Here is a 27,292-nt window from a genome sequence, read left to right on the forward strand (position 1 = left end):
TTTGAGCTTCGGCTTTCGTAGCGAAGTGCTGAATCAGTATGGGGATCAGTTGGCTAGGCAGAACAAGCAGTTTAACAATGCTCAGTTGAGAGAGATGCTGGATCCCACTGTACAATGAGAGCAATCTCGTCTTCAGTGCCGTCGTTTACTTTTTTCTTTCTTCTAAATAATCGTTCTGAATATGGCTAGTCTGATGGCTTGAAAGGCTCAGTCGCCCTTTATCCGTTATGTACATGCATACTCCAGCAGGATCTAGCTTATGGTGCGTGTCTCATCTGTCTGCTTACTAGTATCCACCACCAGACGAAGCGCCCTTCGCGCTGCCCCCGACAGCAACCCTCAACTCCCCCAGCATCCCATTCCTGATCACACCGACATCCGTATTAACTGAAACCATATCAAATCCCTGACGAATGCGTTCCTTTGCATCATTCCCGTCCGTACCTGCAGTCCATCACTACATTAGCAACCGATCCCGACCACCTCGACCACCCTCCCAGGAAAGAAGACAAGAAGGGAAGGAAAAGGGAAACCCACAGAAAATCGCAGCCTTCTTCCCCGCGTCATGCGTAGCCTTCAACACGCGCTGGATGGCCGCCTCATGCTCCTGTCCGCCACGAACAACCCCCATATTCTTCGAGAGATCAAACGGCCCAATGAAGAGCACATCGATACCCTCCACGGCAGCAATCTCCTCCACGTTCTCCACGCCGGCCCGAGACTCAATCTGCACGATCACCGTGACTGCGTGCTGGCTGCCCTCGTCGTACTCTTCTCCAGCAGCGACGCCGGGGAACGCGTGCGGGGCGAACATCGGGCCGTAGCCTCGCGTTCCGAGAGGGGGGTATTTGCTTGCGCGGACTATTTTGGTGGCGTCGGCCTGGTTTATAACAAGTAAGACGTGAGAAGAGAGGACATAGATAGCAGGTTTGCGCAACAGGAGGAGAATGGGAGAGAGCGATGGGGAGACATACAGCAGAATGGCACATAGGCGTCACGATTCCGTGCGCCCCCGCGTCGAGGGCGCGTTTAATCATCCACTCTTCTGCGAAGGGGACGCGGACGATCGGGCTGGCGCCTTCGGAGCCAATTGCGTTGCAGAGCTGGATTCGCGAGGTCAGTATCGAGGGGTATCCATCGCTATCGAAAAGCCAGATGCAGATGAGGGAGGAGAGGAAGGAGAGGGGGGGGAGGGATACCTCATAATAATCACGATCGGTAATCAATCCATGCTCTGCATCCACCAAGACCCAAGTGAATCGCGAATCGAGACCGGAAGGCCCATGGAGAATGGTTTTCACTAAACCTGCGCTGGGAAGACTGCATCCCGTGGGTGATGGGTTAGGTTAGGCTGATGAGGAGGGAAATTGGGGGATGTACGTGAGCCAGAACCCGAGGGCAGGAGAGGAGCTCTGGAAGGTCTCGCGGACGGCAGTGGTGAAAGGCATCTTTGGTTGAGGAGGAGGGGTAGAATGAGGTGAGAGGTTTGGAATGGAATTGTTGTTCCAACATAAGAAGTATCTGGATAGCGGGGCGTCTTGGGTTACCCCATGTAATGCGGGGTTGCGCGCGGGAGGGATTAACCCGGCAAGATGTCCGATTCCTGCGGACCGACCCCGACAGGAACGCGCTGGTATCTACATAGGTTATAGTAACTCCTTTCGGAATTCACAGCCTATATGGAGTAAGGAAGTAATTCTGGACATTCACAAGCTTCTTCCCCGGACTATGAGAGGGGTAGGTCACTTATAGTAGCCCACTTCCATTGTATGGTTCTTCTCATTCTCCCGGGGCTTTTTTGAGAGAGGCCTAGGTCGCCAGGAGCCTCGATGGCTGTATACCATTTCATACAGAGTTACTGGGACCCGGAGCTTTGTGTGGTTGCACTATTGGACTATCTTTGGATAGAATTGGTGGGGAATCATTCGGGTCAAAAGACCCCGAACCTTTGGATTCCAGAAGAGTTGTAGAATATACAACTTAAATGCTGTCTATCCAAGACAATGATTATCCTAGGTTGATCCCATAACAGCCCGAGTCAAGATCTAAAGTCTCATATAACTCTACGTTCTATATACTAACATGCCCAGCATACCTAATGAACTTGAAAATATCGGTATACACGTTTTGGCCACCAAGAGTGAAAGTACAGATGTGCCGTCGGCTTTCGGGCGGAACCCAGGCCGAGGCTATCCCATCAATAGGCTGACTGTTGCCCGAGAAACAAAGACAAGGAAACAAAGGGGTGCACGTGACTGAGCACGTTATCGTGGTCACATGCACAATGTGCGGGATAAAGCAGCTTAGTCACATTCCCTGTATAACTAAACGCTCGCATAGGTGTAATATTACCTATCTCTCGGTATTGGGACAACCGTTAAATGACAGGGTCTCTAAAAATAAGAATGCGCATCCGCATAGAGCCAGGAGTTGGAACCCATCAAGATGCGGTGATCAATAATTGGACCTGAACCGGAAATCCGAAATCTGGGCTGCATCGAAATCGAGACACCCGGGGGACACCAGTTGCCATCGCTATCGCCAACGCCATCGCCATAACCGGGGGCCGGCGGTCCGGTGAGTTGCGATGCGAGAACTGCCAAAGTCAGAGTCGGAGTTGCAGTGGTCAGCAAGTTCTAGTCGTGCATCCAGCCAGCCAGTCTGCATTCTTCTGCTTGTTCTGATGTCATGCCAATCCGATGCATGCACCCATCACACTGCAGCATGACTGGCTCCAGTCATCCGATCCAGGCGCGCCAGGCATGGGATCTGGGATCACCGGACAGCCGCCGATAGGCGTCACGGGGAACACGAGAGGCCTCGATTGGCGCTCCTCCAACCCCTCGACCCTGCCCATCCTTGACAAGTGACGTCCCAGATCGATCAACGTGCCTGAGGCTGTGGTCCGGACTCAGCAGTGACACCGTCACGTCCCATCCCTGGATAAACCTTGGTGACGAGGCAGCCTCGAATTCTCGCCAGAGGACCTCGGGAGTCGGGGGCTGAAGAGGGGGGGGATCCCAAACCGTGGGTCGAGCAGTGGCGCTCGGGGGATCGGCATGCGCGATAACAGTTCCCATCCAGGGGAACCAGATGAGGGGATGCGAGATAGCTGACATCGTAATGATAAGTGTTGGGACCGGTCCCGATAGATAGATATTAAATAGGCCCGAGGTCGACTCCTCCTCGTAGACTAGATGATATCCAACAGATGACCTGCCACAATCAGCTTCGCCTCGCGCCCCGTGCTGCACCTGCCTATTATTGCGCCTTCTCGCATGCGGATGCAGACCCTCTATAGTTTACTACTACTACTGTACTATCACTCATAACTCATAACCCCCCCCCCTGGATGACGTGCCCGCCCCGGTTGTCGACTCGACTTCTTACTCGACTTCTTCCGCTCACCTCCCTGTCTCTCGAGACGTTGTCCGTATTGGCTCCCCGACTCTGACTCCGTGCTGTGCCGCTGGACCGTCGGATCGTTGATGACTGGACGGCTTTATGACTCAGACCAAGGACGCCCTCTAACCTAGCCTGTTTGCCTATTTGTTTATCGGACATCTTTGGTTCGTGGGTCATTGTTCGAACCAGCCTCTCGCGTCGCTCCTGCCTCGATTCTGGCTATATCCTTTATATCCTCCTCCGAAAGCCCCCACATACTGGGGCTGTCACCTCTTCAGACGTCTCTACGTTCTAACAGCCGTATAACCTACCTATTCACGACTGGTTGCCGATCAACGACCGATCATCGATCATGTCTGACTCTCTACTTGATCTCCGCCGAGCTGGCGCCGAAGCCAAACGGGTCCACGACCACAAGGCCAAGTGGGCGTACGGGAGCCGAAGTGCTCGCAGTCACCATGACCCTGTTTGCGCCCTCCCCTTGACTCGTCCTGCCATGCCAGTCTCCCATAACATGAAGTATGCGTCACCCACCCCCTCTCCACCACCAAGCTAACAAGCCTAGCTTGACCCGCGCCATGCGCTTCGACCGGAAGAGCAAGACCAACCAGCAGGTCAGCGACGCCAAGATCGCCCTGCGCGCCGACGTCCGCGAGGCCCTCGACAACGGTCCATCGGATTCGTCCAGTGAGGACGTCGACGACCCTGCCGCGGCAGAGAAGATCATCGACGAGTCCGACGCGAAGGAGGACACCCCGACCGACTACGACGTGTCGGGACAGACCATACTCTCCGTCGCCGTGAGCAAGGCGGTCGAGAAGTTCGAGATCAAGGAGACGGAGCGGATCGTCAAGGAGTACGAGATCATCACGCCCGAGAGCGAGATGGCCATCGGCTACTTGGCTGATGATGACTTTGAGCTGGTGGATCACGTCCAGCTATGACATGTCTTTGGTGTGAGTGGGCGTTTCTTCGCGGCCATGGGTATGGAGTTGGGTATATATGGTTTGCACCAGTTCATTCTGAGCTTCTGAGCCTTGCTTTTGATGAGCTTCGTTGGCTTCGATGGCTTCAATGAGCTTCTTGTTGTATATCACTTCGCGTCGCGTCTTTCTTTGTCTCTCCCTTCTTGATCGACATGCGGGGCCTGGGGTCTGCTGTTCCTGCGTTAGCATTCATACTTAATCACCTGTAGTATTGTTTAGAGCGAGTATATGCCAGCAATGGTTTACACCAACACTGTTGTCCGAGTAATACTGAGCGATGATCAGCTTGGCTGATTGCCGTGTGATGAAGTTCGAGGTTGGCGGTCGCGACCGACGGGAAGACACGGAGACGGAGAAGACAGTCCGGGGATCAGCCGGAAGATGGGGGAAGGGAAAATGGGGAACAAACACCCCGCAGCAAGAAAACAGTTTATTGTTGGCCGTTCAGGCCGTGAACAAGCAGCCATTCAGGATGTTTGTTTATGTTGGCAGGTCAAGAATGGTGTTCGAGACGCCCGCACTGCATACGCCAGTGTCAACTACTGCACAGCACCAATTCTAGCCTCTGCATCCTGCAGCTCCACTCCGGCCAGAGTGGAACAAATTCGATCTGGCATTAATTTGACTACATCTCTAAATTCTCGAGAGTTAAAAATTTGAACATTCCCTTCCCTAGTATTCTGGTGCGATCCCAGCTCTCGAGGCAGGTAGTGACATCGCCTCGACCTCGTTGCTCGGCGGCTGGATTGTTTACCAAACAAAAAAGACAGGAAACGGAAAAAGTCCCTCCACCTCCGAATCTCCCCCTTCGGCCTCGCCAGCGCCTCCTCCTCTTCCACCTCCATCCTCCCTGATTCCGCTCCCCATCCACACGATGGATAAACGCTCGGCAGAGAGTCCAATGGACTTCGAGTGGCAGACACGGGCCCCCGGGGACGTGACCTCGCCGTTCTACCAGCTCAGCGTGCAGCATGACAACCAGAAGAAACGTGCGCTCCCTTCCTCGTGCATACCCTCTCATCCAGCAGTCAATCTAACTACAGATCCCTCGACAGGCCCTCACAGCATCTTCGACTCGCCCGAGAAAAAATCCATGCCCGCCCTGCGAGAGCCCAACTCGCAGCCATTCCTCTTCTCCCAGTCCAAATCCCAGCAGCCCGCCGCTCCCCCCAAGCCCTTCTTCAACCAAGCCGCGTTTATGACCCCTCGCAAATTCGACGTTGACTTCTCCTCCGGCGCCGAGAACCTGTCTTCCCCCGAGCACGCCGATAATGAAGATACCCCTGATCAGCTTGCCAAATCTGGCCACCGCAACTCGCTGTTTGGCATGTACGGGCGGTTTGCGCCGAGTCCGGGACGCGGCGAGATCCCGCGCTTGAACCACTACTCCAACGCGCTGGCACGACGGGTTCAGAAGAGACGGCGCAGGGACAAGGTTCTGTCCAAAGATTTACAACTGCGTCGGGAGAGTGATGACGAGAGCGACCGTCCGAGCAGCAGCGAGCTGAAGCCGGCCAAGCAGAGACAGAGCCAGGGACAGGGACAGGAGGAGACAGGGTCGAGGCTGAGTTCCTTCTCGAATTTCTTCGCGCTGCTGGAGGCCCATCCCAATGTCCCGAGCATTCTCTCCTGGTGGGCGCAGCTAGTGGTGAACCTGTCGCTGTTCTCGCTCGCGGTCTACGTGGTCTTCGGGTTCGTGTCGGCCATCCGTGCGGAATTTGAGCAGGCCGCGGAGGAGGTGTCGGACACCATTCTGGCGGAAATGGCCGTCTGCGCGAAGAGCTACGTCGATAACCGATGCGCTGGAGGCGATCGTCTGCCTGCGTTGGAGACCGTGTGCGAGAACTGGGAGCGCTGCATGAACCGCGATCCGGCCAAGGTCGGACGGGCCAAGGTGTCGGCGCACACGATGGCGATCATCATCAACAGCTTCATCGACCCGATTAGCTGGAAGGCGATCGTACGTTCCCTGCAGTATTCCCCATCCTGTCCACCACCATACTAACAGCTCTAGATGTTCTTCCTCGCCACCATCTCCACCGTCACCGTCGTGAGCAACTGGTCCTTCCGCTCGTTCCGAAACCGCCTCAACCAGCACGACTACTCGGTTGCTCCCCCTTCCTACTCCCGCCAGTCTTCCGCACAACACCAACACCCGGCGATCGCCCCCGCACAATACTCCTACCCACCCAACCAGTACGGATACGCAAACCAGGGCGCCGCATCTGGGTTCGAGCAGGACGCGCCGCTGATGCTAGATCAGCCGCCCCGAGACTTCCCGGCTGAGCGCAGCCGTGACCGCGACCGCGAGTCCCGGTTGCGCACGCCGAGCCCATCCAAGCGGATGCGGTAAGGTGTGAGCCTCTATGAGCATCATGGCGTGGCTTTAGGTATATCTTGGCATGGGCATGGATACGGAGTTAGCAGTCGTGGAAAAGATGTCACACATGGGTATTGATTGTTATGGTGTTATGGTGTTGGCTATGCTTGTTTTTATTGTGTTGTATATACATGTTGATGCAGCTGAATGAATCTTTGCAGCATCCGTTACCCCTTACTATAACGCTGCATGAAGCATGTTGTTTTGTATTCTGAGTCATCGTTAATCCAGGCGGAGGCAGTCAGGCAACAAGGCAGCCAGCGACTGATGACGTCGTGATCCTCACCACGTCGGCCCAGACCCTTCGTACAACCACCACCGGGGCTACACATTCAATGGGCATGTTACGTTGCATCACCCCTCTCCTTGGACAGGACGGTTCCCTGCGCCATGAGGTCGGTGGGTTCCCGCGGAGTGAAGATATGTCTTCGTGACCTTGCTTGGCATCTTGCTATCGGTCTTGGGTGACGTATGGATCGCCGTTGGGTATACCTTGCTCTGGACATCTTATCGCGGGGGACTTGTGTTGGAATTGAGTATGTGTTATTTCTGTCCACCTGTCTACCTGTCTACCAGCTGAACTAACCATTCTTACTTACCTGACAGCTAGACTTCACCTCCTCGTTAGAATACTACCTACCTTACCTAGTATAGTCCTACCACTACACGACCACGACCCATCTACAACCCACAATCTCCCCCTCCCCTCCCCTCCCCTCCCCTCCCCCCCGTTCCACCCTTTACTTTACTTTTAATAATAACAATAATACCATCCAAAATGCCCCCCAAACGCACCCTCATCCTCGCATCTAACCGCCTCCCTCTCTCGCTGAAAAAGACCTCCTGCGGCACCTACGAATCATCCCTCTCCAGCGGCGGACTCGTCACCTCGCTCTCCGGCCTGACCAAAACCACCACGTTCAGCTGGTTTGGCTGGCCCGGGATCTGCGTCCCCGATGCGGAGGAACAGGACCTGGTGCGCAGGAGTTTAGGGGCGCATAATGCCGTCCCCATCTTTTTGGATGAGGAGTTGGCGAATGAGCATTATAATAATTTCTCAAGTTAGATCCTGTCCCTCCCTCCTCACCTTGCCAAGCTACAGTGCCAGCTACTAATATGTGACGATGAGTATTTACCTAGATTCCACCCTCTGGCCAACTCTCCACTACCAACCCGTTCCCTCCTTCCACACCCCCGCCTGGACCGCCTACACCCGCGTGAACGAGATCTTCGCCGACGCTATCGCCGCCGCTGCCGCCCCCGGCACCCTCATTTGGGTGCACGATTACCACCTCATGCTTCTCCCGGGGATGCTGCGCGAGCGGCTTCGTGGGAGGAACTGCGCTATCGGGTTCTCATTGCATACGCCCTTCCCGGCGGGGGATTTCTGGCGGAATTTACCTGTCCAGGAAGAGTTGTTGAGGGGGGTCTTGGGGTGTGATGTGTTGGGGTTTCACACGGAGGAGTATAGGAGGAACTTTTTGGGGTGTGGGGAGGGGGTGTATGTTCCTTCCTCCTTCTTTCCTTACTATCTTAAGGTTCCGGTTTTTGAGGGGGCTGGCTGTTGGGTGCATTGGGCTAACTAGCTGACGTTTGTTTGTCTAGGGGCGCGGTAGTAGACGAAGATGGACGGGTGAGGTATGAAGGCCGCGAGGTGGTCGCGGAGAAGTTCATCGTCGGGATCGATCCGCAGAAGTTCGCGGATGAGTTGCAACGCAGCGAGGTGCGGGATCGGATCAGCCAGTTGAGGGAGAAATATCGTGGCGTAAAAGTCATCATTGGGGTGGATCGGCTGGATCATATCAAAGGCCTAACGGGGAAACTGAAGGGGTATGATGCGTTCCTGGACCAGTATCCGGAGCTGAGCGAGCGCGTCGTGCTCATCCAGGTGGCTGTGCCTAGTCGCGAGGATGTCAAGGAGTATCAGGATCTGGAGACGGAGGTTAGCACGATCGCGGGGAAGATTAATGGGAAACATGGTGAGTTGTCTCTGCTGGGCTTGGTTGAGTTGGGCTGGGTTGGCTAATGGAATGGCTGTTGTAGCTACCGCCGACGGCTGTCCGCTGATCTACATGCATCGCTCCGTCTGCTTCAGCGAGTTGACGGCGTTGTATGCCATCGCGGACGTGTGTCTGCTGAGTTCAACGCGCGACGGAATGAACCTCGTCTCGTTCGAGTATGTGGCGTGTCAGGCGGAGCGACACGGGGTGCTGGTGCTGTCGGAGTTTGCTGGGGCGGCGTCGTATATGAAGGAGGGGTGTCTGACGTTCCACCCGGCTAACATATCGGAGACGGTTGAGGCGTTACATGAGGCGGTGTCGATGGGAGATGAAGAGCGGAAGACCAGATACGAGACTCTGCGACGGTTTGTGGAGACGAATACCAGGTGGGTTTGTTTGGTCCTGGCGTGTCGCCTCCGTGTCCGTGTCTGACAAAGCGCAGTGCGAAATGGGGAGAAAACTTTATCGATACTTTGACGCAGCATCTCGAGGGCTGATTTGCCTCGGGTGAAATCGTAACTTTGATTCCATCCTGTTGGGGAGGTCGGGCTCCGATGCGCGATATTGCAGGCGGCGTGATATTGCAGGCTATCCCTCTCAACTGGCGGGTTGTTCGGAGATGCACTCGGAAACAGGAATATTGCCAGCAGGAATGCGCCCAGCAAACCGTGGCTGAAAAGGAGTTATCTCGGCATACAGGAGAGAGAGACCTGAGTCATAGACATCTGCAACAGACACAGACGGCAAGGCTTGTTTCACGGGACATTAGACAGCGATTCAGCCGCGGCATAGATAGAAGCAATATAGCATCATTGTACGAATGAAAGCCGAGATGACATGGCATGGTACAGTGACAGATCCGATTCGGATTGATTACCTCTCCTCCCCTCCGGCAAGATCAAGGACCCTTTGGCCGTCAGCTCATATTCCGTATCCTAAAGCCAAATGAATATACTTTACTCTCGACGCGAGATGACTCGGCATATCCTCTTCCAGAAGAACCTTCGCACCAGAACGCCAACCAATGACATCAGCCTCCGGCGGGCGCGGATGTAACAACCTCGGCTCATCCAGGCCCAAAAACCAGCCGATAAGCTTCGCCCCAAACCACTGCGCTAGGCTTCGGGAGAACGTGCGAGATCCCTCACTGGTGGATGGACCCGGGTGAAACGGCCACCATGGATGGCTCCTGGTGAACTTACGGTAGACTGGACCCTGACGGGCTAGGGGGCGGTTGTCTGTCGCCACTGTTTATTGTCATGGACAGTAGGGACTAGGGGGAGGGTTGCGGATGAGGCTGGAGTGGATACTACTAATATCTCATGGCGCAACTAGTCTGACTTTTAATTCTGGGAAAGCGACTGCCTGGGATCATGGGATCATTGGATCAATGGTTGGAGAGTACACCGGTAGGTACTTCAACACACCTTCAATAGTACTACTCCCAACCGCTGGGTAAGAAACTTGCGTTCACCTGAGAAACAGCCACTGATGTTGTAAGAGGAATCTTCTAGAGCGGCAGATCTCTTCACAAACTTCCTCTCGAAAATCACAATCTATTCCAACCCCCCCCCCCCCCCCCCCAGACACTCAGCTCAGACACTTGGACAGACCCTGCAGACAACTGCGGCCACTACGGGGCAGGGTCCAACCATGGGAACGCCATCCGTTCCTGACCCGAGCTAATTTAAACCAAACCCGCACCTAAAACCACTAGTCTCAGCACATTCCAACGGAAGCACTATAGTGCTAGCGAGGATATGGATACGCCGGTTGAATTCCGGATTTGGTCGATCCCCCAGTTCCGGTAAATGTCTGTGGTCCCTCTACCTAGTAAGTATGGAGTACCTACAAAGCATCCGCCGATAGTATCTAGTATCCTCAGGGCCATCCTCGGGCCCCAGTTCCCGCAATACCAAGCATTGAACTACAGTAATCTCCGACTCATCCGCGCGATCGTTCTGGCCAGGCCATGAAACAGACCTATCCCACGATAGCCACCCGTGTTCCCACTGCCAGGGCAGTGGTGGGCAGGCCGTTTCATGTCGACTCAATTTTGCGATGAGCGATGGGCGATGGGCGATGGGCGATTTGCGGTGAATCGGCTTAGGGCTGGGGAGTGCTATCCGGTAGATGGAAGACTGACAACGGCAACGGCAATGATGAGTGAGCCATTCCATCTGCTTTCTGGATTGTTGGTGACCGGCTGGCTGACTGACTGGCTGAGGGTATATATACCGGCGTTGGCATCGGGGGTGGATTGAGGAAGACAGAGGCTAGGATCCTTCAATCGCTCTGTTCACTCTTTTGTTCGTTTAACTCTCTCTCTCTCTCTCTCTCTTTCACTTTTTCCCTCTTTGTTTGAACTCTGCTGCGCAGATTAAATACATACCATACTACACAATGGCCCCCGTCAAGTCCCTCCTCGTCGGCGCGCTGGCTACACTGGCTGTGGCCTCCCCCATGGGTGACGCGTCCCTCCACACTCGGCAGTTTGATATCAACTCCAATGATCTGGAGTCCGGGTCCTGCAAGGAGGTCACTTTGATCTTCGCGAGGGGTTCGACTGAGTTGGGTAACATGGTGAGTTCATATACACATACACACACACACACACACACACACACACACACACACACACACATTATACACGCACGCACAATGCTCCTCAACAACCACCCACCACACTCGATACCAGAATCAAATAAGACAAGAAAATACTAAGAAAGATAGGGCTCCGTCATCGGACCCCCCCTCTGCTCCAGCCTGAAGACCAAGCTCGGCTCCGACAAGGTCGCCTGCCAGGGTGTCGGCGGCCAGTACTCCGCGGGACTGATGCAGAACGCGCTGCCCCAGAACACGGACCCCGGGTCCATCGACGCCGCGAAGCAGATGTTCGATGACGCGAACAGTAAGTGTCCGGACACGAAGATCGTGGCTGGTGGATATAGGTACGCCCCTCTCCTTCCTCTCCCTCTCACCTCTCACCTCACCCTACCCCATCCTCCTTCCAAGCAAAAGAAACCCACACCACCCCCACACCCACCAACAGGCCCACAAACTAACGAACCTGAAAAAAACAATAGTCAAGGTAGCGCGGTCATCGACAACGCCGTCCAAGAAGTCAGCTCCACAGTCCGCGACCAGATCGTCGGAGTGGTGCTCTTCGGCTTCACCCGCAACGTGCAAGACAAGGGCCAGATCCCCAACTACCCCAAGGACGACGTTAAGGTGTACTGCGCCGCGGGCGATCTGGTCTGCGATGGTACCCTCATCGTTGACGCCGCGCACTTGACCTACGGCTTGGATGCGGGCGACGCGGCCAGTTTCTTGGCGGAGAAGGTCCAGGATTCGTCGTACTCGGGCTCCAGCTCGGGGTCTTCGACTTCTTCGGCCGCTGCGTCGTCGTCGTCTGCGAGTAACCCGTTGAGTGCGTTGTCGGGATTGTTTTAGATGATGGGTTAGAGAGAGATTTGGGGGTTGTGGGGGATGAATAGAGTGGATGGGGCAGAGGAGGATATTACTTTCGGTTTGTTGATTGTATATGTGCTTAGTTTTTCACTTCTTGTTTCGGATCTGGTTTATCCTATTACAATTGATTGAATATAGTCGAGTTGCTCTTAGTTTGATATACTGCACTTGGTATCATGGACTACTATTCAACCTTCCTTTCTCCGTCTCGATATATACATATACTCAAGAAACCAACTAACGACACAACCACGCTTTTCCACCATCACCCCAACCCCCCTTTCTCTCAAATCTAAGCAAAAACGTCACCCTCACAGCTGACAAAGTCATCACCCTCCGCACCAGTGTGGGTAATCACACCGGCCAGCTCATCCTTGTAGTTGAAGATAACGCGGTCGGCACCGGGGCCAGTCGCTCCAGTGAAGATCTCCCCGTCGTAGAGGATGGGGAACTCGACGTAGTAGCCGCCAACGGTGAAGTCGAAGCCCTCGTAGTCCTCGTACCGGTGGGGGTACTCGTCCTTGCCGACCGTCTTCCACTCCTCCCAGAGCTTCCAGCCATCGGCTTGCGCGGCGGCCACAGCCTCGGTCGTGTAGCAGTTATCGCCGCAAACGTAGGCGCAGTCGCGCTTGGCGGGGGTGGGGGTGGAGAGGGCCAGGGGGCGAGGAGGAGGGTGGCGAGGGGGGTGAACTGGGTGTATGGTTAGTTTTGAAGTTGAGGTTGAGGTTGAGGTTGAGGTTGAGGTTCGAGGGGATTGGGAGTGAGAGATTGAGGGGGGGGGGGTACCTTGGAGAAGAACATGGTGACGGGTGGAGGTGGAGGTAGAGGTAGACTCGTTGGCTTGAGGCTGTGGATGAATGGGTGGTGGTGGATAATGGGTTAATTGCTGGGAGTGCGAGGTGTTTATATACCTCACCTCTTACCTTACCATCTGCGCCCCCCCCCCCCCCAAACCCCCCTCACTCACTCATTTAGTACCTCGTCAGATAGTGTGATAGGCACTACCCTACCGGTGCATCCGGCACACAACTCCAACAACCGTGTATACCGTAACTACACCCAGACCCGTCATACGATCCCAGCATCCTCCCATCCAATCTCCCATCCAATCCTCCGTGTCTACCCAGCTTACTGCACAATCTTATCACCACTGCTACCCCACCCAAACGCTCTACCGACACAACAACGTTACATCGTGAAGAAAACACACCTTCACATTGGCAGCTTCCTTGGCCACCCTGCTGCAGGTCCCGGCGATCGCCCCACGCGATCGGAGAAGGCGTCGGGATTCGGGGAGAATGGCATTCATGCAGTTCTAGTACGGAGTTCGTAGCGGTCGAGTAGTAGAGTACTATACGTGCGGTGGTGTGCAGAGTCATGCGAGAAACCAGCCCTCCGATTCGACCCTGCGGATATACGCTAGATCAGGGGGCCTGCGCCAATCGGGATACCCGGGGAGGTGCACGGTGCAGGGTGGTTGGATAGATAGCGATTATCTATCTATGTTTGTCCGGATGGATATCAAGCATAGTATAATTTATATTTCAAGCTTGGAGCCTTGAAGGATGGTTGGCCCACCCATCCACCCACTAATCAGTAGATAGTAACTAATTAACCAGATAGTAACTAAGTACCTCGGTAGATGGGCGGGTGTGTGGGCCAACAACAATCCTGAATATTCACTATTCAAGCCACCCGTGTCCCTATACTTCGCTTTCCTTGGTCACTCCCGACACCTGCCAACTACCCACTGGATCCTTAATTCCTCAGATATATATGTGGTCAATTCTGGTTGCCTGAACGCTAGATCGCATCCGGATGACCTGGGGTATACGGTACGTAAAAGCTTCATCTAAAACCCACAGATCCTGCTGAGGATCGTCGCGGCGTGCTCGGTTCCGACAACGGCACTGGATTGATGATGGGCGCTTGAAGGAATCGGTTCGAACTCGACTTGACTCGTCCCCCCCCCGCCCTGCCGTCCGTGTCCCCCTCCCCATCGGTCTAATGAATGTGATGAATGTGATGAATATGATGGGTGAGCATGAGCATGATGCTCCACCACCCCACAGCCGGTTTCGGCTCGGCTACCGACGGATTCCGCCACCGGCCGGGCCGGCCCTCCACCGCATACCGCCACCACTATCTATCTATCTTCTCGGACTGACTCGAGGCGGCAGCTGTAAATTCGATGTTCGATATTATCTATGGGTTGACACTCTCCCGTATGGCTGGCTGGCTAACTGACTGTCTGTCTGCAACAGGGTTTGGTTTGCTGTTCTTTCTTCCACGGTCATGGATGGAGTGCACCGTAAATAGCGATTATTCCCGGAAGTCCGACTCAGGAGGATTCGGATTCGGCGAGCTGGAATGGGAAATGGGCTGGGATGGGATGGGAGGGGATGTCCGGTCGGGGTCCGTCCGATACATAAGTACAGGGACACATCACTGTGCTTACTACCAGCTGAGAAGCGGGATTTTCCTTTTTCTTTTCTAAACCCGGAGGTGGTGTTGATCCTGATGATGACGATTTCAGCAGCAGAGCCGAGGTCGTCGAGGCTTCTGCATATAAAAGTCGTATATGTTGTGGAGGCAAAGGGACGGGATGGGATATGTGGGGGCTGGGTTATGGGGAAGAAAGAGTACGGCGTCGAGTGTCCCAGAGCGCTTGCTATATTGCACGGTAGGGCAGGCAACTGCTTTCTTTCTTTCTGATGACTTCACTTTCATAGATACCATCGCTCATAAACTGTATACTATAATACAACAAAAGGGGATAAGGTACTCCGTAGATAGGAGTCAAACATGCCCAACAATGCAATGCCAATGTTACTTACCTACGGTACCCGATTCCGCTACCGATTCGGACTCCCGACAACGGGGCATGGCATAATGCACGGCATAACTTAAATATACATGTAGATAATAACAATGCAGTGCAGTACTTACGCAACTATTCACTCACTCACTTCCTCCATTGTACTTGATCCCCCGCCTCCAGTATGATACCATCCATCCATCCGTCCATCTTTCTTCAAGCTTCATAGGGTTTCTTCACAATTCGGTACACAGCACGAAGTAACACCTGGCCTGGCCAGACCGGGTATATAATTAACCTCTACTCTATTTTCGTGGGTCGAGAGGGGGGAGGGGGAGGGGGACCCACCATGAGATAGTCCCACAACCGTCACCGGGGTCAGATCCTTCGGATAAAGATAAATGCCGCCCGGGAGGGGGGGGGCTGGCTGTTTTGTTTATGAGGATTTGAATTAGTGGGATCGTGGGATGTGTGAGTAAAGGGGGAGAGTATTCTGCCTATTGGGAGATCTATTATCATTGAACCGATTGATGTCAAATATAGTGCTGTCTTGGGTTCTGGCCGTGGACCTTTGGGAGAGTGGACGATGTCTAGAAATGGAAGCATGGTTTTCAGGAGGAATTTGGGTTTGAGAATCTGTGCAGAGGAATGTTGTGCAGGGAGGGATAAACTGTTTAATTTCGGTGTTTGGGATATATAGTATCTTCCCAAATAGTGTAGTGGTGTTGTATGGACAGAACAGTAAAGGGAAATTCTCACATGTCTTTCACCGAGGCCAGGATCAGATACCACGAGCTTAATTTTCACTGATTCCTATATGGCAGGAGAGAATAACATAACCTTGCAGGACAGCCGATCATCTCATGACCCGAGAGGTATGTCTTTGTATATGTCTGACCTATTGCCAACGTCATCAATCAGAGGATCCCGGAACGTATACTATCAAAGAATAAACGATCACCTCCTCAGATTCCGCATTCATCACTCTCATATACACCGAGATGGTCCCCCTCCTAATCAGGTATCAAGTTAGCAGTCATGCAGGGACTGAATACCTGAAAGGCGAGTCCCGGGTAAAGGTCCACAGTATGGATGTATGGATGTATGTATGTATGAGGTCGGCAGTTGATACAATAATGCATGAATGATGCAGGGTTTTGACTGAAGACTGTGGCCGTGGGTCGCTAGATGGGGCCTGGTGTTATGACACTGCGTTAGAATATGCATCTACTGTTTATAACGGTGCATTAGGATATGCATCTACATGACAGGGGCAGGCTCTGTGGCCCAGTAAGCGTAGTTGACTGGGTGGTGTGTGGGGAATGGATGGATGTTTATATTATGTATATAGCTAAGGATCAGGCAGCTATGTTTACTTGTGGATTACAGCGTAGCATCCACTATGCTTATACCTTCTACACATCATTACTATCTATATGTCCGGTTGGATGGATGCATGAGACAAAGTTGAACATTAGGTAGAATTGCATGCCTGTGCTATTACTCATTCCATAACAGAATCAAAATTAAAAATCATGATTAGTAGTCATTATTATTCATCAAATCTAAATCTCTCCCGTTATTCAAGCAGTGAAATCCTTCGCTTCCTTGGAGAGACTGTCGATCCTGCCCAGCAGGAACTCCAGCTGTCGGTAGGCCGCGCCGGGGACGTATTGGGGGATTTCTATACAGATGGTACGTTAGCAACAATTCTGAACTTCCCACGGCGCAAAGTAGGCGCGAGGTAGAATGATGAAGATGAGGAGAAAAAAAAAAAGAAAAGGAAAGAAAGAAGTAGAGGGAGAAGAGAAACATACCATGCCCGGACATGAACACCTCCGAAAACGTCAACCCACGCTCCGTATGCGCCGTGCCCAAGGTCCCACCCCCCGCGCCCGCCCTATACGGAACAAACAACCCCTCCGTGGGCCGTCTCTCAAACCCTTGTCTTCCATTCCAGGTCATATTCTGAATACTCATCAGGGTGCCATTCACCAGGAGCTCGAAATCCAACGACCCGTGCGCGATGATCGTATTATTCGTCCTCTCGATAACGCTGGCCAGCGGACCCAGCGAGCTAGGCGGGGATGTGTCCAGCCCGTTCGGCGTGGGGAAGATGCCTGTCTTGCAGACGAAGAAGTCGGTCGGGTAGGCGTTGATGGCTTTTTGCACGTCGCTGCGGTTGAAGTAGTTTGTGGGGCCGGCGCCGACGATGGGCCCGCCCACGGGGTTCCAGGGGGTTGGGCATGAGGAGAGGATGTGGTACGGGTTGAAGCAGGGGTTTATTTCGCTGATGGCGGTGGTGACCAGTGTGTGGATGGAGCAGCCTGGGTCCGTCGGGACGGGCGGGAGACGCGCGTTTTGCGGGTATTGGAGGGAGGCGTGCAGGAGGGAGGTGTAGCCGCAGTCGTCGGCCAGGGTGGTGAGGGCGGTTTTGAAGGTGTTGTTGAAGGGGAAGAGGGAGGTGTGGTGGTTGACTGCGGCGAGGGCGGGGACTAAAGGGAGGGTTAGTGAGATGAGGGGTTGAAGTGGTTAGGGAGTTGGGGAGAAGGGGGAAGGGGGATACCGTCTCGGAGAATATTCATCTCGTTGATATATGGATCATTGATCTGCACCCCCGCAACATTGAAATACGTCTCATCCTTCTTATCCAGCATCGCCGATGCAATATACGGGATGTACTGCCCCGCGTAGCTCTCCCCCGTGAGATAGATCTTCCGGCCCTGCAAATCAAACGTCTTGATGAATCGTCTCCAGAAGCTCATGAACTGTCGCGCCACGTCGAACTCAGACACAACACTGGACGGACCGAGCGAGAACCCCGTTCCACCCGGCTGATCCACGTATATCACGTTGGTGAGGTTGGTCCACGAGAACGGGTTGGGGACGGGCTGATACGTGCCGGGTTGCCAAAGGAAGGGGCCGTTTTCGAGCATGAGGCCCATCAGCGAGCTACAGCCGGGGCCGCCGTTCAGCCAGATGGTGATCTGCTGGTCAACGGGGTTTCATTTTGCAGGGTGATTAGATCCTTACCTCATCGGATGCTTTGGGGTTGGACGACGGGAAGAACCAGAAGTATAGACTCGTGGACTCGACGACGTCTTTGGCTAGGTAGCCCGCATAGGACTCGCCGATGTCCCAGGTGACGTTGGGAATCGCGCTGCCATTGACCAAGAAGTCTGGATATGTGATGTTAATGGCGTCCAGGAACAGAAAACAAAACAACAGTGAGGAGTAAATACCGCGAGTCTTATTATTAAGATAGGGAAACTGCGCTTTGACAGTCCCCAGCAGCAGCATGCTGCACAGAAACAAGAACCGCATCCTAGTTGCCAAACTTGTCACTGTCTGCGGCGTGGAATGGGAAACGGGAGTATCAGGCCGAAGAAAGGATTCGGAATATTTGCATGGAGCTCTCGTTTAAAAGAAATTTCCGTGCGCTGCTGCGATGGACAGGAAGTGAATGATCGATGGGGTGGAGATATAGTGGGGCTCATCAGGATCAGCAGATTCAAGGGTAGCCGCATGAGGCAGTGTAACTGTTTGTTCTGCAAGGGAGGTGTGCGGGTGTGTACTGCCTGTAAGAATGTGAGGATATTCGTGATATTGATGATCGTCAAGGGATGGGAGCCGTGTTTCAGCTCATGTTAGGGCTTGAAACATTGACATCATCCGGGTTGGACCCTAGATTTGTTCCGAGGAGCGATAAACGGTAGTGTGCGGTAGTGGAAGTTAAATGCCGGTGAAGACAGTTGGCTGAAACAGCATTTGGTTGGGTCGGTTAGATAGATTTCTTCATGTGGATGCTGTAGCTTGTGAATATAAGCAGTGGCCAAGCCGCCAATGTCAGGTTAGGCAGCTTTGACATGTTCCTAGAATTCAATTCCATTCTAAATCATAAAGTGCTTTTCTGTTGAGAGGATTTTCAAACAAATATGAGACAATCAGGACCAACATCCAGGCCCATATGTTGTCGACATGACAGGTATTAAATATTAATTCATGTAAACATGACTCGTTTTCAAACCCCAAATCCTTTGTCTCAGGGGCCACCCTTCTACCGCCGTTCCAATTCAAGTCATCGTCCACTAGGAAATAGCAAACTTTGACTTCGCTCTCAGGACCGATCCATACCAATACAGCACGAAGATGCCAATAACGCCAATGACACTCAGTCCACCCAGCAGACTGATCCCCTTCCCAATACCCAGGTTATTGAACATGGGCCTCGCGTACAAAACAGACCCACAGGCCATCGCAGACCGGAAGAAGTCGTTCGCAGCAAATAGTGACGCAGCGTACATCGGGTACGACATGGGGACATACACGAACACACACTGCAGGACCACGAAGGCCGAGCCAGCATAGATAGTGATGCCGATCGTGGGCACGATCCAGTGGATTGATGGCCTTGCAGTCCAGCCGAAGAGGAATAGCCCGATTGGGGGTCCGAAGCAGGCGATTAGAGCTGGGACGAGACGGCTTTCCTGGGAGGTGGATTGGCCTTTTAGGAGACGCGGGATGAGGTAGTAGCTCAGGTAGGCGAAGTAGGACAGGACGGCAAGAAAGCATGCTACCAGAATGCAGAGGAAGACGAGGCCGATTGTGCCGAGCGTGAAGCCGTACATCGGGGGGTAGACGAGGTCAAAGACTTCGAAGAACTGGGAGGGTTAGTTACGGTGAAATGGTAGAGGCGGGATTGGCATACAGAGTAGTAGATCCCGTAGACGATCGCTGTGTATACTTGCACGAACAGGACTGCGGGGTCCTTGATTGTGATCTCGATTGGCTTGATTATGGCTGCGATGGCAATGGCGAGAGGCTTGAGCTCCTTCTGGTCAATTTCCGATTGAGACAGGAAGCGATCAGTCCCAACTCGCTTCCGAAGACGATGGGCACGGTGGTGGAGGATGGTAGGAGCTGCAGTCTCCGGGAGCAGGAGGAACATCACGATGAAGACTGGTCCAGCGCCCCACAAGATCTCCCACAGTGACCACCGCCAGCCCATGTTCGACACTGCAAAACCAGAGATGAGGGGGCCAAGAGCAGGCCCGCAATATGCCGCTATCACCCACACACTGAGAGCATATGGGAGGTAGAGAAGCGAGTACATATCTTGCATGGTGGCACCGCCGGTTGCCAGGCAGGGGCTACCAAAAAACCCTTGGAGGAATCGCAGAACAAGAAGACCACCAAGGTTGTTCACCAACGGTAGAGGGATGGAGATGATAACAAAGAGGAACATGGTTATGGAGTACACTGGTGACCGACCAATCGAGGGGATTTCGGACAGCGGTGAGAACACAAGAGGACCAACGCCATATCCCAGCACGTATAGAGACAGGCCTAAAGAGGCAGTCGTGATCGAAACCCCAAAGGCAGTGGTGACACCTTCCTCAGAGGACGTGTAGATCGCCGAGCCAGTATAGACAATGAAGGTGTAGATGAAAATGATGAACGAAACGAAAGCCTTTTTGGTCTGGGTCCAGTTCTGAGGGTTTGCTGCATCATCCGTCGTGTACCAATCCACGAGGATGTGGCCATGCTTATCTTCTTTGGGGGCAATAGAGGTCTCTTTCCTGATTGCCAGATCTTCTTCAGGTGTAGCCTTTTCCAGGTCATCCAGGGCACTGGATGATTCAATATCTCGAGGCACCAGGGTACTGTTAGCGGATGAGTGTGGCTTGGGTTTGTGGTTTGCTAAAGCCACTGTGTACTCGACCGGCAGAGTAAAGTCAGACCGCTCTTCAGGGTACTGGAAAACCCGATTTCGTGTCAACAGACGAAGCAACTGCCCGACCGGGGCATCACGGAGGAGGTTTTCCATCGAAACAAAGGCCGTAAGAGGCAGGATGGTGGAGTTGATAGATTGAAGAATGGTCGACAGTCGCAAGAGCTGACATGTCGCCGATACTTTATACCGAAGAAGAAGTACAATTAGTGATCAGCAAAAGGAAACCCGAAGAAGGCCGAGAATGCCCAGAATTTCTAATCGACCAGACAGCCCTTCACGGTTGATGCCATTGTATCTGGCCAACGGCCGCATTAGTCAAAGCTGCCGGCCTGACGCCGGATTTAAGGCCAGCTCCGGCTAGCGGGCCCCTGATTGGCTGGCATAGGCTTATCTCCGGTTGATCCATCATTTCTGGCGGCTCTGATTAGAAATGCCGACAGCTTCAGCCTCGCCATCATCGCCAGCTCCCAAGACGACAGACCGTGGTTCCTCCCGAAGTTTGTCAGAGAAACCTCCTGTGCACGACGAATGGTCACCGGCGCCAAGATCTGCATGCAGGAGCTTTACTGAGGTCACACTACGTGGATTACCATCGTCCTATCACAAGCCAGGCAGAAGACGAGATCGACAACGCATCCGATACGAACGATGAGTAAGAAGGGATACGGATGAGTCTTCACGCTCAGGTCTCCAGAGGTAGTAAGAACGTTCCAGTGGTGTCGAAAAGTCTCGTATCTCATCGTCCAGTGACCGCAGATTTCTAATTCAGCCGAGACGTGTAAGCCACCATCTGTCAAACGCAGTGAGATTTGGGCAGTAGTACCGCATTCAGCCTCCGCTTTGAAGATCAGGCGTCCCGAGCGATCTATCGGAGATGCCGGTGTCGCCATTAAATCCCGGACGCGTGGTGAGGGGGAGCTGTTTCACCACCCGACACCGTGGTAGCTGGAATGTTGGGTGTAAAGCGAATTGCATACTGGTTATGGGTGACAGTGGACATCAAAGTGAGAGAGAGATCTGATTTATGAGAAGGCCATTTCGTTCAAGTTGGTGGATGGAAGGCGGAGTCGGATTCGAAGAAAGCAGCCAGCGATCTGCAATCTGTTTGCGATGATATATCTGGCCTGAATATACATTCAGAAAGCGGAGATCGGGGGAGAGGCGGTCGGCGGTGATTTTGCCGGTGGTACACCCAGGATGTGGGGTTAGCGGAGGAGGCGTGGGGTTAGCAAGCAGAATAATGGCGTGCGGGTGGGGTCCCAGTTGGGGGTCCCAGTTGCGGCGGGTTCAGAAAAAGTTGCGGAAGGGTCAGAAAGTTGGATGCCTTACGGGTAAGGTTTCTGACCCTTGATCAGGTCTCCACGTAATATAGGTACTATCCCGTATTGCACGGTACCCTGAAGAGGAAGCGCAACTTGACTCAATTGCATACGGGTTGACCACTGCATCATTTGCATGACGGAGGATGAAATAAGAGAGGGTGGTGTAACAGGCAGGGGCAATGTTCACAGCCTGTTCAATGTCATGCCTGCTATTTAGAAGGAGTCCGACAGTCCTGTCAGGTGAAGTTTGCATGCATTTAATAATAAGTTCCATGAATCAAATCTACTGTTCTTGCCGAACGCCATGCTATGTAATCAGATCACGCCTGTTGCTGTCCCCTGTGCTGTCATCTCACCTACCCTATGTTTCAACACCATTATCCGTACACAAAGGTTCACCAGCTTTATTGGCTTCATCAGTTCGATTCTGAGACGAGTTGTTTCAGTTACTTCCACAAGTCCATTGCCGGAGAGTACTCCGTATGTATTACACACTTGTCAGATCGGACTATGTCTTCATCCCTTCCTGGGTCAAGTCCAACACCCCAATATCATGATATCTGGTCAGTATTCTGGTTAAAGGAAGTCAAGTGGAAGGGAATAACTTCTATCTCCAAATCGCTCCTATCCAGATGGACCGGTGGACCGCTGGCCTATTTGGGTTAAGCGCCTGACGCAGGAGAGCCTTTCCCTGGTCACGTACTAGCGACCGCACGGTCTGCCTGTTTCTTCCTCCTCAGCCATAAATATCCAGCTAGCAAATAGTCGCATATCTCGTTTCTTCTCGCCTGTTCCACCTGCATAGCTGAGGTCTGTCAACCACCTGCGTGTTGATCCCGATAATATTGATCAACATTGGTAGATCAGCGTGGGTTTGATTCCGCGTCGGAGCGGCCTAGCGATTGCTTGTCGGCATCCTTCCTATTATGGTTCAGGTTGTGGCACACAAGCTCTACCATAGTACAACAATACCCCACAATGTCTTTCGAAAATATAGAACCCTTCCCCATATCACAAGCTATTTACAGACGATGATGAAGAAGAAGACAGAGAAGGCATATTTTACGAACGGAAGCTGGTAGCCTTAGTATAAGGAGAACTCACACCTACAAAAGCACCACAGGCATGGGGTTATGAAGCTAATGCATGACATGAAGCTCATAAGGAATGCCCCTATCCTCGAAAACCTGACAGACTGTCAGATAACAAAGATACATCCCCTTGATTAAAAGGGTCTCTCGGCAACGTTCTAGCTGCGGGGTCTAATTTCCTGCTTGATCCTGATGAAGATATCCAAGCAAGATATAACACGGGTAGAGAATTCATGACCTGGTCCTGACATTGAGCCGCCTGGCAGTGAAATATAGCTCCGCTGGCGCAACTCCCAGTGTGCGATTGCACGGATAGCCATCCCGGTTTTGATCAACTGCGGTTTTCTCAGCTCTCTGACATGCATTTTACCCTCAGACAGGCTGGGAATTCGTGTGCCTAAACAGATCGCCAGCGATCTTGTTGCGGGCGTGCATTGGATCCTGTTGTCAGAGCAGGGACGTTATGTTTATCAGCAATGCTGAAAGATGGACAAAGTTGATTATCTGAGATGGATGTGGAGTTTGGAGCGTTGGAGGCAGTGGAAGAATCGTATTGTCTCTATTTCTCCAGAATAGAGGCTTGATGAGCGGACTTGGAAACTGGCCAGGCTAGCACGCCGGCAGATGATCAGTTATGAGGAGGGTGATCGGAAGGATGATCTCAAGTATACATAAACCTTTTGAGGGTTGAAAGACAGCGAATGTATACATGAAGTTCTCTGTCATGGCTTGATCTGGCTATCATTGATTCATAACAGATTCTCTGCCTATGGATTGTGTGGTGGACGACGGCTTACATAGGTCTAGCAATATCCTTCCATCACTCCAGCTCGCTTCATTGTTGATTTAGTGCTACTCGCTCCTTCCATCAATGCAGCTCTTTCCATCACTACAGCTCCTTCCACCACTCCAATTACGTCTATCGCTTCAGTTTCTACCACTCCAGTTTCTCCCATTTCATTTTCCTACCACTTGAGTATCTACCATTTCAGTCTCTACAACTTCAGCTTTTACCACTTCAGCTTTTACCACTTCAGCTTTTACCACTTCAGCTTTTACCACTTCATCTTTTACCACTTCAATCTCTACCTCTTCAGTTTATACCACTTCAATTCGACTCCAGAATTTCCTGCCCCAAGACCCTCTCCGTCCCAAACACTCAAAAATGGAGCCTCCCCCAAGACCGAACAAGCAAAAGGTCGTTTCCATACCCGCCTGTCTGATGAGTATGATGTAGAAAGCTGACGAACAGAAGACCTGGCTCCTCTGCGAACCCGTCACGGTATTGGATCAGAGAACATCCGATACCATCAGTGATACGCAGCAGCCGCGGGCCGATAGTCCAGAAGGGGACAAAGAATTCGAGCAGGGAACTTCTCAGCTATCCGATAAGATCGGTGATACCCAGCAGCCACGGGCTGACAGTCCAGAAGGGGACAGAAAATCAGAGCAGGGAACTTCTCAGCTCTCCGATAACATCGGTGATACCCAGCAGCCGCGGGCCAACAGTCTAGTAAGGAACAGAAAATCAAAGAAAAAAACATCTCCGCTTTCCGATAATAGCAGCGATACCCAAAAGGCGCGGGCCAAAAGTTCAGAAGGGAGCAGCGACGTCGAGTACTGCGGCCGAAAGTTACTGTTGGCAAATATTTACTTCGAGGAGAAGATGCCAAAAGTTATCGGAGACTATGTGAATGTGCACATTTTTACCTTGCCAAACGGTGCCCGTGATATTAGGCACGCCAAGGATGCTGCAGATAAGCTCAAGAAGGGTTCTGAGGAGAATGCCCTTGGCGCGATTGGGGAGCCCGAATCGGAGAGCACTTTGTTGTCCGCACTTAAATGCCTCGACACTTCAGGACTCCGTGTCGATTATCAAGGAGGTATGCGTCTTGCAATCCGGCCCTAAAGCGATGCTGACTTTATACAAGGCTGGATTCCAAGTCTGAAGCCGCCTGGGACGGAACACCTGGATGACGCTCGACCCCAAATAAGTGTCGGGCTATCAGACGAATTCCTCGCACATGCTATGGAGACGACCACTGGTATTTACGTTCCCATGGCCTTCCTATCGACCTTGCAAGAAGACTTGACTTTAATTAGCAACCCGCGGGGCAATCTCTATGGCCCTCGATTTCCATTCCTCATTGTTGAAGAGGGGGAAAATCTACATCAGGCCCAGAACAAAGCTGCCGTTAGTGGCGCGATCGCGCTCCGCATGCTGAAGGGTCTGCGTGAGTTCAATGGGCCGAAACACACCCAAGGCAGTGACCATAAACAGTCAGAATTTACATTGGATGTGGTTTTCTCGATCGTCACTGAGGGGTCAGTCCACGAATTGTGGGTGCACACTGATTACTTTCCGGACGGCAAGTCAGATGGCAAGTCCCCCAAAGTCTTGATGGCTCGCCTCAGTGCCTACAGGAATGCAGTGACATGGAACTGCGTGGCCTTGTCAAGACGTATCCAGGCAATATTGAAATGGGGAAAGGGGGAGTTCACAGACAAGGTTGTCAGTATGCTTGAGTGGGAGGCGTGAACTGTTCACCAGGGGAATGGAAAACAATCACCAGCATTGTAACTTATCGGGGTGTTTGGAAAATCCGTCACTAGAGTAGCTAGCTCTATTAGGTAGATAGTAGAAACGGCAAATTCTAGTTTTTTGTCTTTTGACCACTAACCAGCTCTACGTCTATATATCCCATCAAGTTCCTCCACGGGGTCCCTCTGACCACCGCCAACCTCACCACGGGTGGCTTTCCTTACGACCACCGCTTGATACTGTTGAAAGTCATCCCCGGCGACGAGAATGGCCCCAAAACCCTTCAGAACATGCAAGTTCATCCTCTACACGAATCTTGTATACCTCTCACCTTATCTACCCCTCTGACGACGGCAGGCAACCGGGCCGGATCATCGTAGGATGGAGAGGACCATTACTTCTACAAACATCCAAGTGGTTGAGACCAGGATGAAGGAGTAGGAGTAGATGCTATCGCGAGAATGGAACAGCTCGTTTCAGGCCTGATGCTGCGTTCGTAGTGCCTGGTGCGAGCCTCACTACAGCGCCAACAGAGCGCCGCGAGACCTGAGAGGTCCATGGAAATGGTCCTCATCGATGCAGTTTTCTCGTGACATCACGGACAGACGGGAGTACAAGCAGGCTCTGGCTCAAGTCAATATTCTATGGGAGCCAGCATGGCGCCCGGCATGGGTATATACTTACAAATACTGAGCCTGTGTCCCTTGAACGGCTGAATGACGATGGCTGTCTGGCCATCGCTACGCGTATTCCGTGGACACAAAGTGGCGGCCCAGGGCGTCTTTCGGGTATTGTTAGGACTATGGTATGGTATCTTGGAATGCATGCCGCGGAAGACGACACTTGGGCTCTAACGAATAGAACGACAGGATGATGCCCCCACTGGGCATAACAATTTATACGTCAAGTAGTCTCGCTTGCATGTTGATGGCCAGCAGCAACTTGGTAATTGCTGTGTTATGTATTCGGAGATCTACATGATCGAAGCCTCGACAGGCTATCAACGCAAGCATCATTGCGAAAGGGTGCGCATGTGCATAATTCTCTGTATACCTCCCAACTACTCGTTGACCAGTAGGACCTGCCACTGTCCACTGCACTCCTTCGACCGAAAGTCTGGAGCCACTGCCCTAAGAAAAGGCAATATATACTGTACCAGGCCGTCGTTAGCGGAACAGCAAGTCTGCGCAACGTTAGGTTGTTTGCGAACATTTTCAGCGCCACCACAAGAGTAAAAGACCTTGGCGAACAACATTTGACCCCGAATTCAACTTGGTATACTGAACGAGTTTACCGAAGCACCAGTCTAACAAAGTCACACAGCCATGTTTGCCAGATCGCGAGATCTAATTTTGGGAATGTAGAATGTAGATGGCCACTCGACCACATCTGTGTCTCAGCAAAGCCCGAGTCGAACGGGGATGGGCAGAAGAAGAAAGCGGAGGGACGGGCGAAGGTGAGCGAAAAAGAGGGGGGGGGGTTTATACTCGCGCCAACCCACCAAATTAGGAAGGAGGCAGCAGCCCCGCCAGATCGGTTGCCG

The 27,292-nt window shown here is 52.7% G+C and overlaps 11 protein-coding genes across 11 annotated transcripts; 6 read left to right on the plus strand and 5 right to left on the minus strand.

Annotated features, from left to right (window-relative positions):
* Positions 1 to 188: 188 nt before the first annotated feature.
* Positions 189 to 1,491, minus strand: BO70DRAFT_364003 (HpcH/HpaI aldolase family protein). The gene is made up of 5 exons (XM_025543700.1): positions 1,381 to 1,491; positions 1,200 to 1,320; positions 975 to 1,103; positions 538 to 880; positions 189 to 444 (listed from the first exon to the last, which is right to left on the minus strand). Exons 1-5 carry the CDS (start codon positions 1,446 to 1,448, stop codon positions 287 to 289), a joined length of 819 nt encoding a protein of 272 aa, XP_025397404.1. The 5' UTR covers positions 1,449 to 1,491; the 3' UTR covers positions 189 to 286.
* Positions 1,492 to 2,393: 902 nt separating this feature from the next.
* Positions 2,394 to 3,119, minus strand: BO70DRAFT_398295 (uncharacterized protein; the record flags this gene model as incomplete). The annotated part of the gene is made up of 2 exons (XM_025546770.1): positions 2,394 to 2,596; positions 2,780 to 3,119. 2 exons carry the CDS (start codon positions 3,117 to 3,119, stop codon positions 2,394 to 2,396), a joined length of 543 nt encoding a protein of 180 aa, XP_025397405.1.
* Positions 3,120 to 3,438: 319 nt separating this feature from the next.
* BO70DRAFT_97112 (uncharacterized protein) lies at positions 3,439 to 4,509 on the plus strand. Its single transcript, XM_025548891.1, has 2 exons — positions 3,439 to 3,924; positions 3,971 to 4,509. The coding sequence occupies exons 1-2, from the start codon at positions 3,758 to 3,760 to the stop codon at positions 4,347 to 4,349; spliced, it is 546 nt and encodes a 181-aa protein (XP_025397406.1). The 5' UTR covers positions 3,439 to 3,757; the 3' UTR covers positions 4,350 to 4,509.
* A 756-nt stretch (positions 4,510 to 5,265) lies between these two features.
* On the plus strand, positions 5,266 to 7,039 carry BO70DRAFT_398297 (putative nuclear envelope protein Brr6; the record flags this gene model as incomplete). Its single annotated transcript, XM_025546771.1, has 4 exons — positions 5,266 to 5,380; positions 5,447 to 6,351; positions 6,406 to 6,740; positions 7,003 to 7,039. The coding sequence occupies 4 exons, from the start codon at positions 5,266 to 5,268 to the stop codon at positions 7,037 to 7,039; spliced, it is 1,392 nt and encodes a 463-aa protein (XP_025397407.1).
* Positions 7,040 to 7,466: 427 nt separating this feature from the next.
* BO70DRAFT_388714 (trehalose-6-phosphate synthase) lies at positions 7,467 to 9,731 on the plus strand. Its single transcript, XM_025546006.1, has 5 exons — positions 7,467 to 7,832; positions 7,912 to 8,272; positions 8,377 to 8,750; positions 8,815 to 9,157; positions 9,214 to 9,731. The coding sequence occupies exons 1-5, from the start codon at positions 7,550 to 7,552 to the stop codon at positions 9,266 to 9,268; spliced, it is 1,416 nt and encodes a 471-aa protein (XP_025397408.1). The 5' UTR covers positions 7,467 to 7,549; the 3' UTR covers positions 9,269 to 9,731.
* On the plus strand, positions 9,211 to 9,731 carry BO70DRAFT_364007 (uncharacterized protein). Its single transcript, XM_025543701.1, has one exon. The coding sequence runs from the start codon at positions 9,326 to 9,328 to the stop codon at positions 9,593 to 9,595; it is 270 nt and encodes an 89-aa protein (XP_025397409.1). The 5' UTR covers positions 9,211 to 9,325; the 3' UTR covers positions 9,596 to 9,731.
* A 1,276-nt stretch (positions 9,732 to 11,007) lies between these two features.
* On the plus strand, positions 11,008 to 12,280 carry BO70DRAFT_364009 (cutinase family protein). Its single transcript, XM_025543702.1, has 3 exons — positions 11,008 to 11,354; positions 11,505 to 11,722; positions 11,858 to 12,280. The coding sequence occupies exons 1-3, from the start codon at positions 11,175 to 11,177 to the stop codon at positions 12,222 to 12,224; spliced, it is 765 nt and encodes a 254-aa protein (XP_025397410.1). The 5' UTR covers positions 11,008 to 11,174; the 3' UTR covers positions 12,225 to 12,280.
* Positions 12,281 to 12,534: 254 nt separating this feature from the next.
* On the minus strand, positions 12,535 to 13,213 carry BO70DRAFT_354383 (extracellular guanyl-specific ribonuclease RntA; the record flags this gene model as incomplete). Its single annotated transcript, XM_025541862.1, has 2 exons — positions 12,535 to 12,932; positions 13,210 to 13,213. The coding sequence occupies 2 exons, from the start codon at positions 13,211 to 13,213 to the stop codon at positions 12,535 to 12,537; spliced, it is 402 nt and encodes a 133-aa protein (XP_025397411.1).
* A 3,430-nt stretch (positions 13,214 to 16,643) lies between these two features.
* On the minus strand, positions 16,644 to 18,384 carry BO70DRAFT_295757 (serine-type carboxypeptidase F; the record flags this gene model as incomplete). Its single annotated transcript, XM_025539520.1, has 5 exons — positions 16,644 to 16,744; positions 16,878 to 17,555; positions 17,627 to 18,047; positions 18,094 to 18,239; positions 18,303 to 18,384. The coding sequence occupies 5 exons, from the start codon at positions 18,382 to 18,384 to the stop codon at positions 16,644 to 16,646; spliced, it is 1,428 nt and encodes a 475-aa protein (XP_025397412.1).
* A 581-nt stretch (positions 18,385 to 18,965) lies between these two features.
* On the minus strand, positions 18,966 to 20,959 carry BO70DRAFT_364011 (MFS transporter). The gene is made up of 2 exons (XM_025543703.1): positions 19,769 to 20,959; positions 18,966 to 19,721 (listed from the first exon to the last, which is right to left on the minus strand). Exons 1-2 carry the CDS (start codon positions 20,885 to 20,887, stop codon positions 19,149 to 19,151), a joined length of 1,692 nt encoding a protein of 563 aa, XP_025397413.1. The 5' UTR covers positions 20,888 to 20,959; the 3' UTR covers positions 18,966 to 19,148.
* A 3,413-nt stretch (positions 20,960 to 24,372) lies between these two features.
* On the plus strand, positions 24,373 to 25,746 carry BO70DRAFT_398302 (uncharacterized protein; the record flags this gene model as incomplete). The annotated part of the gene is made up of 3 exons (XM_025546772.1): positions 24,373 to 24,405; positions 24,463 to 25,090; positions 25,139 to 25,746. 3 exons carry the CDS (start codon positions 24,373 to 24,375, stop codon positions 25,744 to 25,746), a joined length of 1,269 nt encoding a protein of 422 aa, XP_025397414.1.
* Positions 25,747 to 27,292: the final 1,546 nt, after the last annotated feature.

This window comes from Aspergillus heteromorphus (genome assembly GCF_003184545.1).
Source record: "Aspergillus heteromorphus CBS 117.55 chromosome Unknown BO70scaffold_21, whole genome shotgun sequence".
Taxonomy (NCBI): domain Eukaryota; kingdom Fungi; phylum Ascomycota; class Eurotiomycetes; order Eurotiales; family Aspergillaceae; genus Aspergillus; species Aspergillus heteromorphus.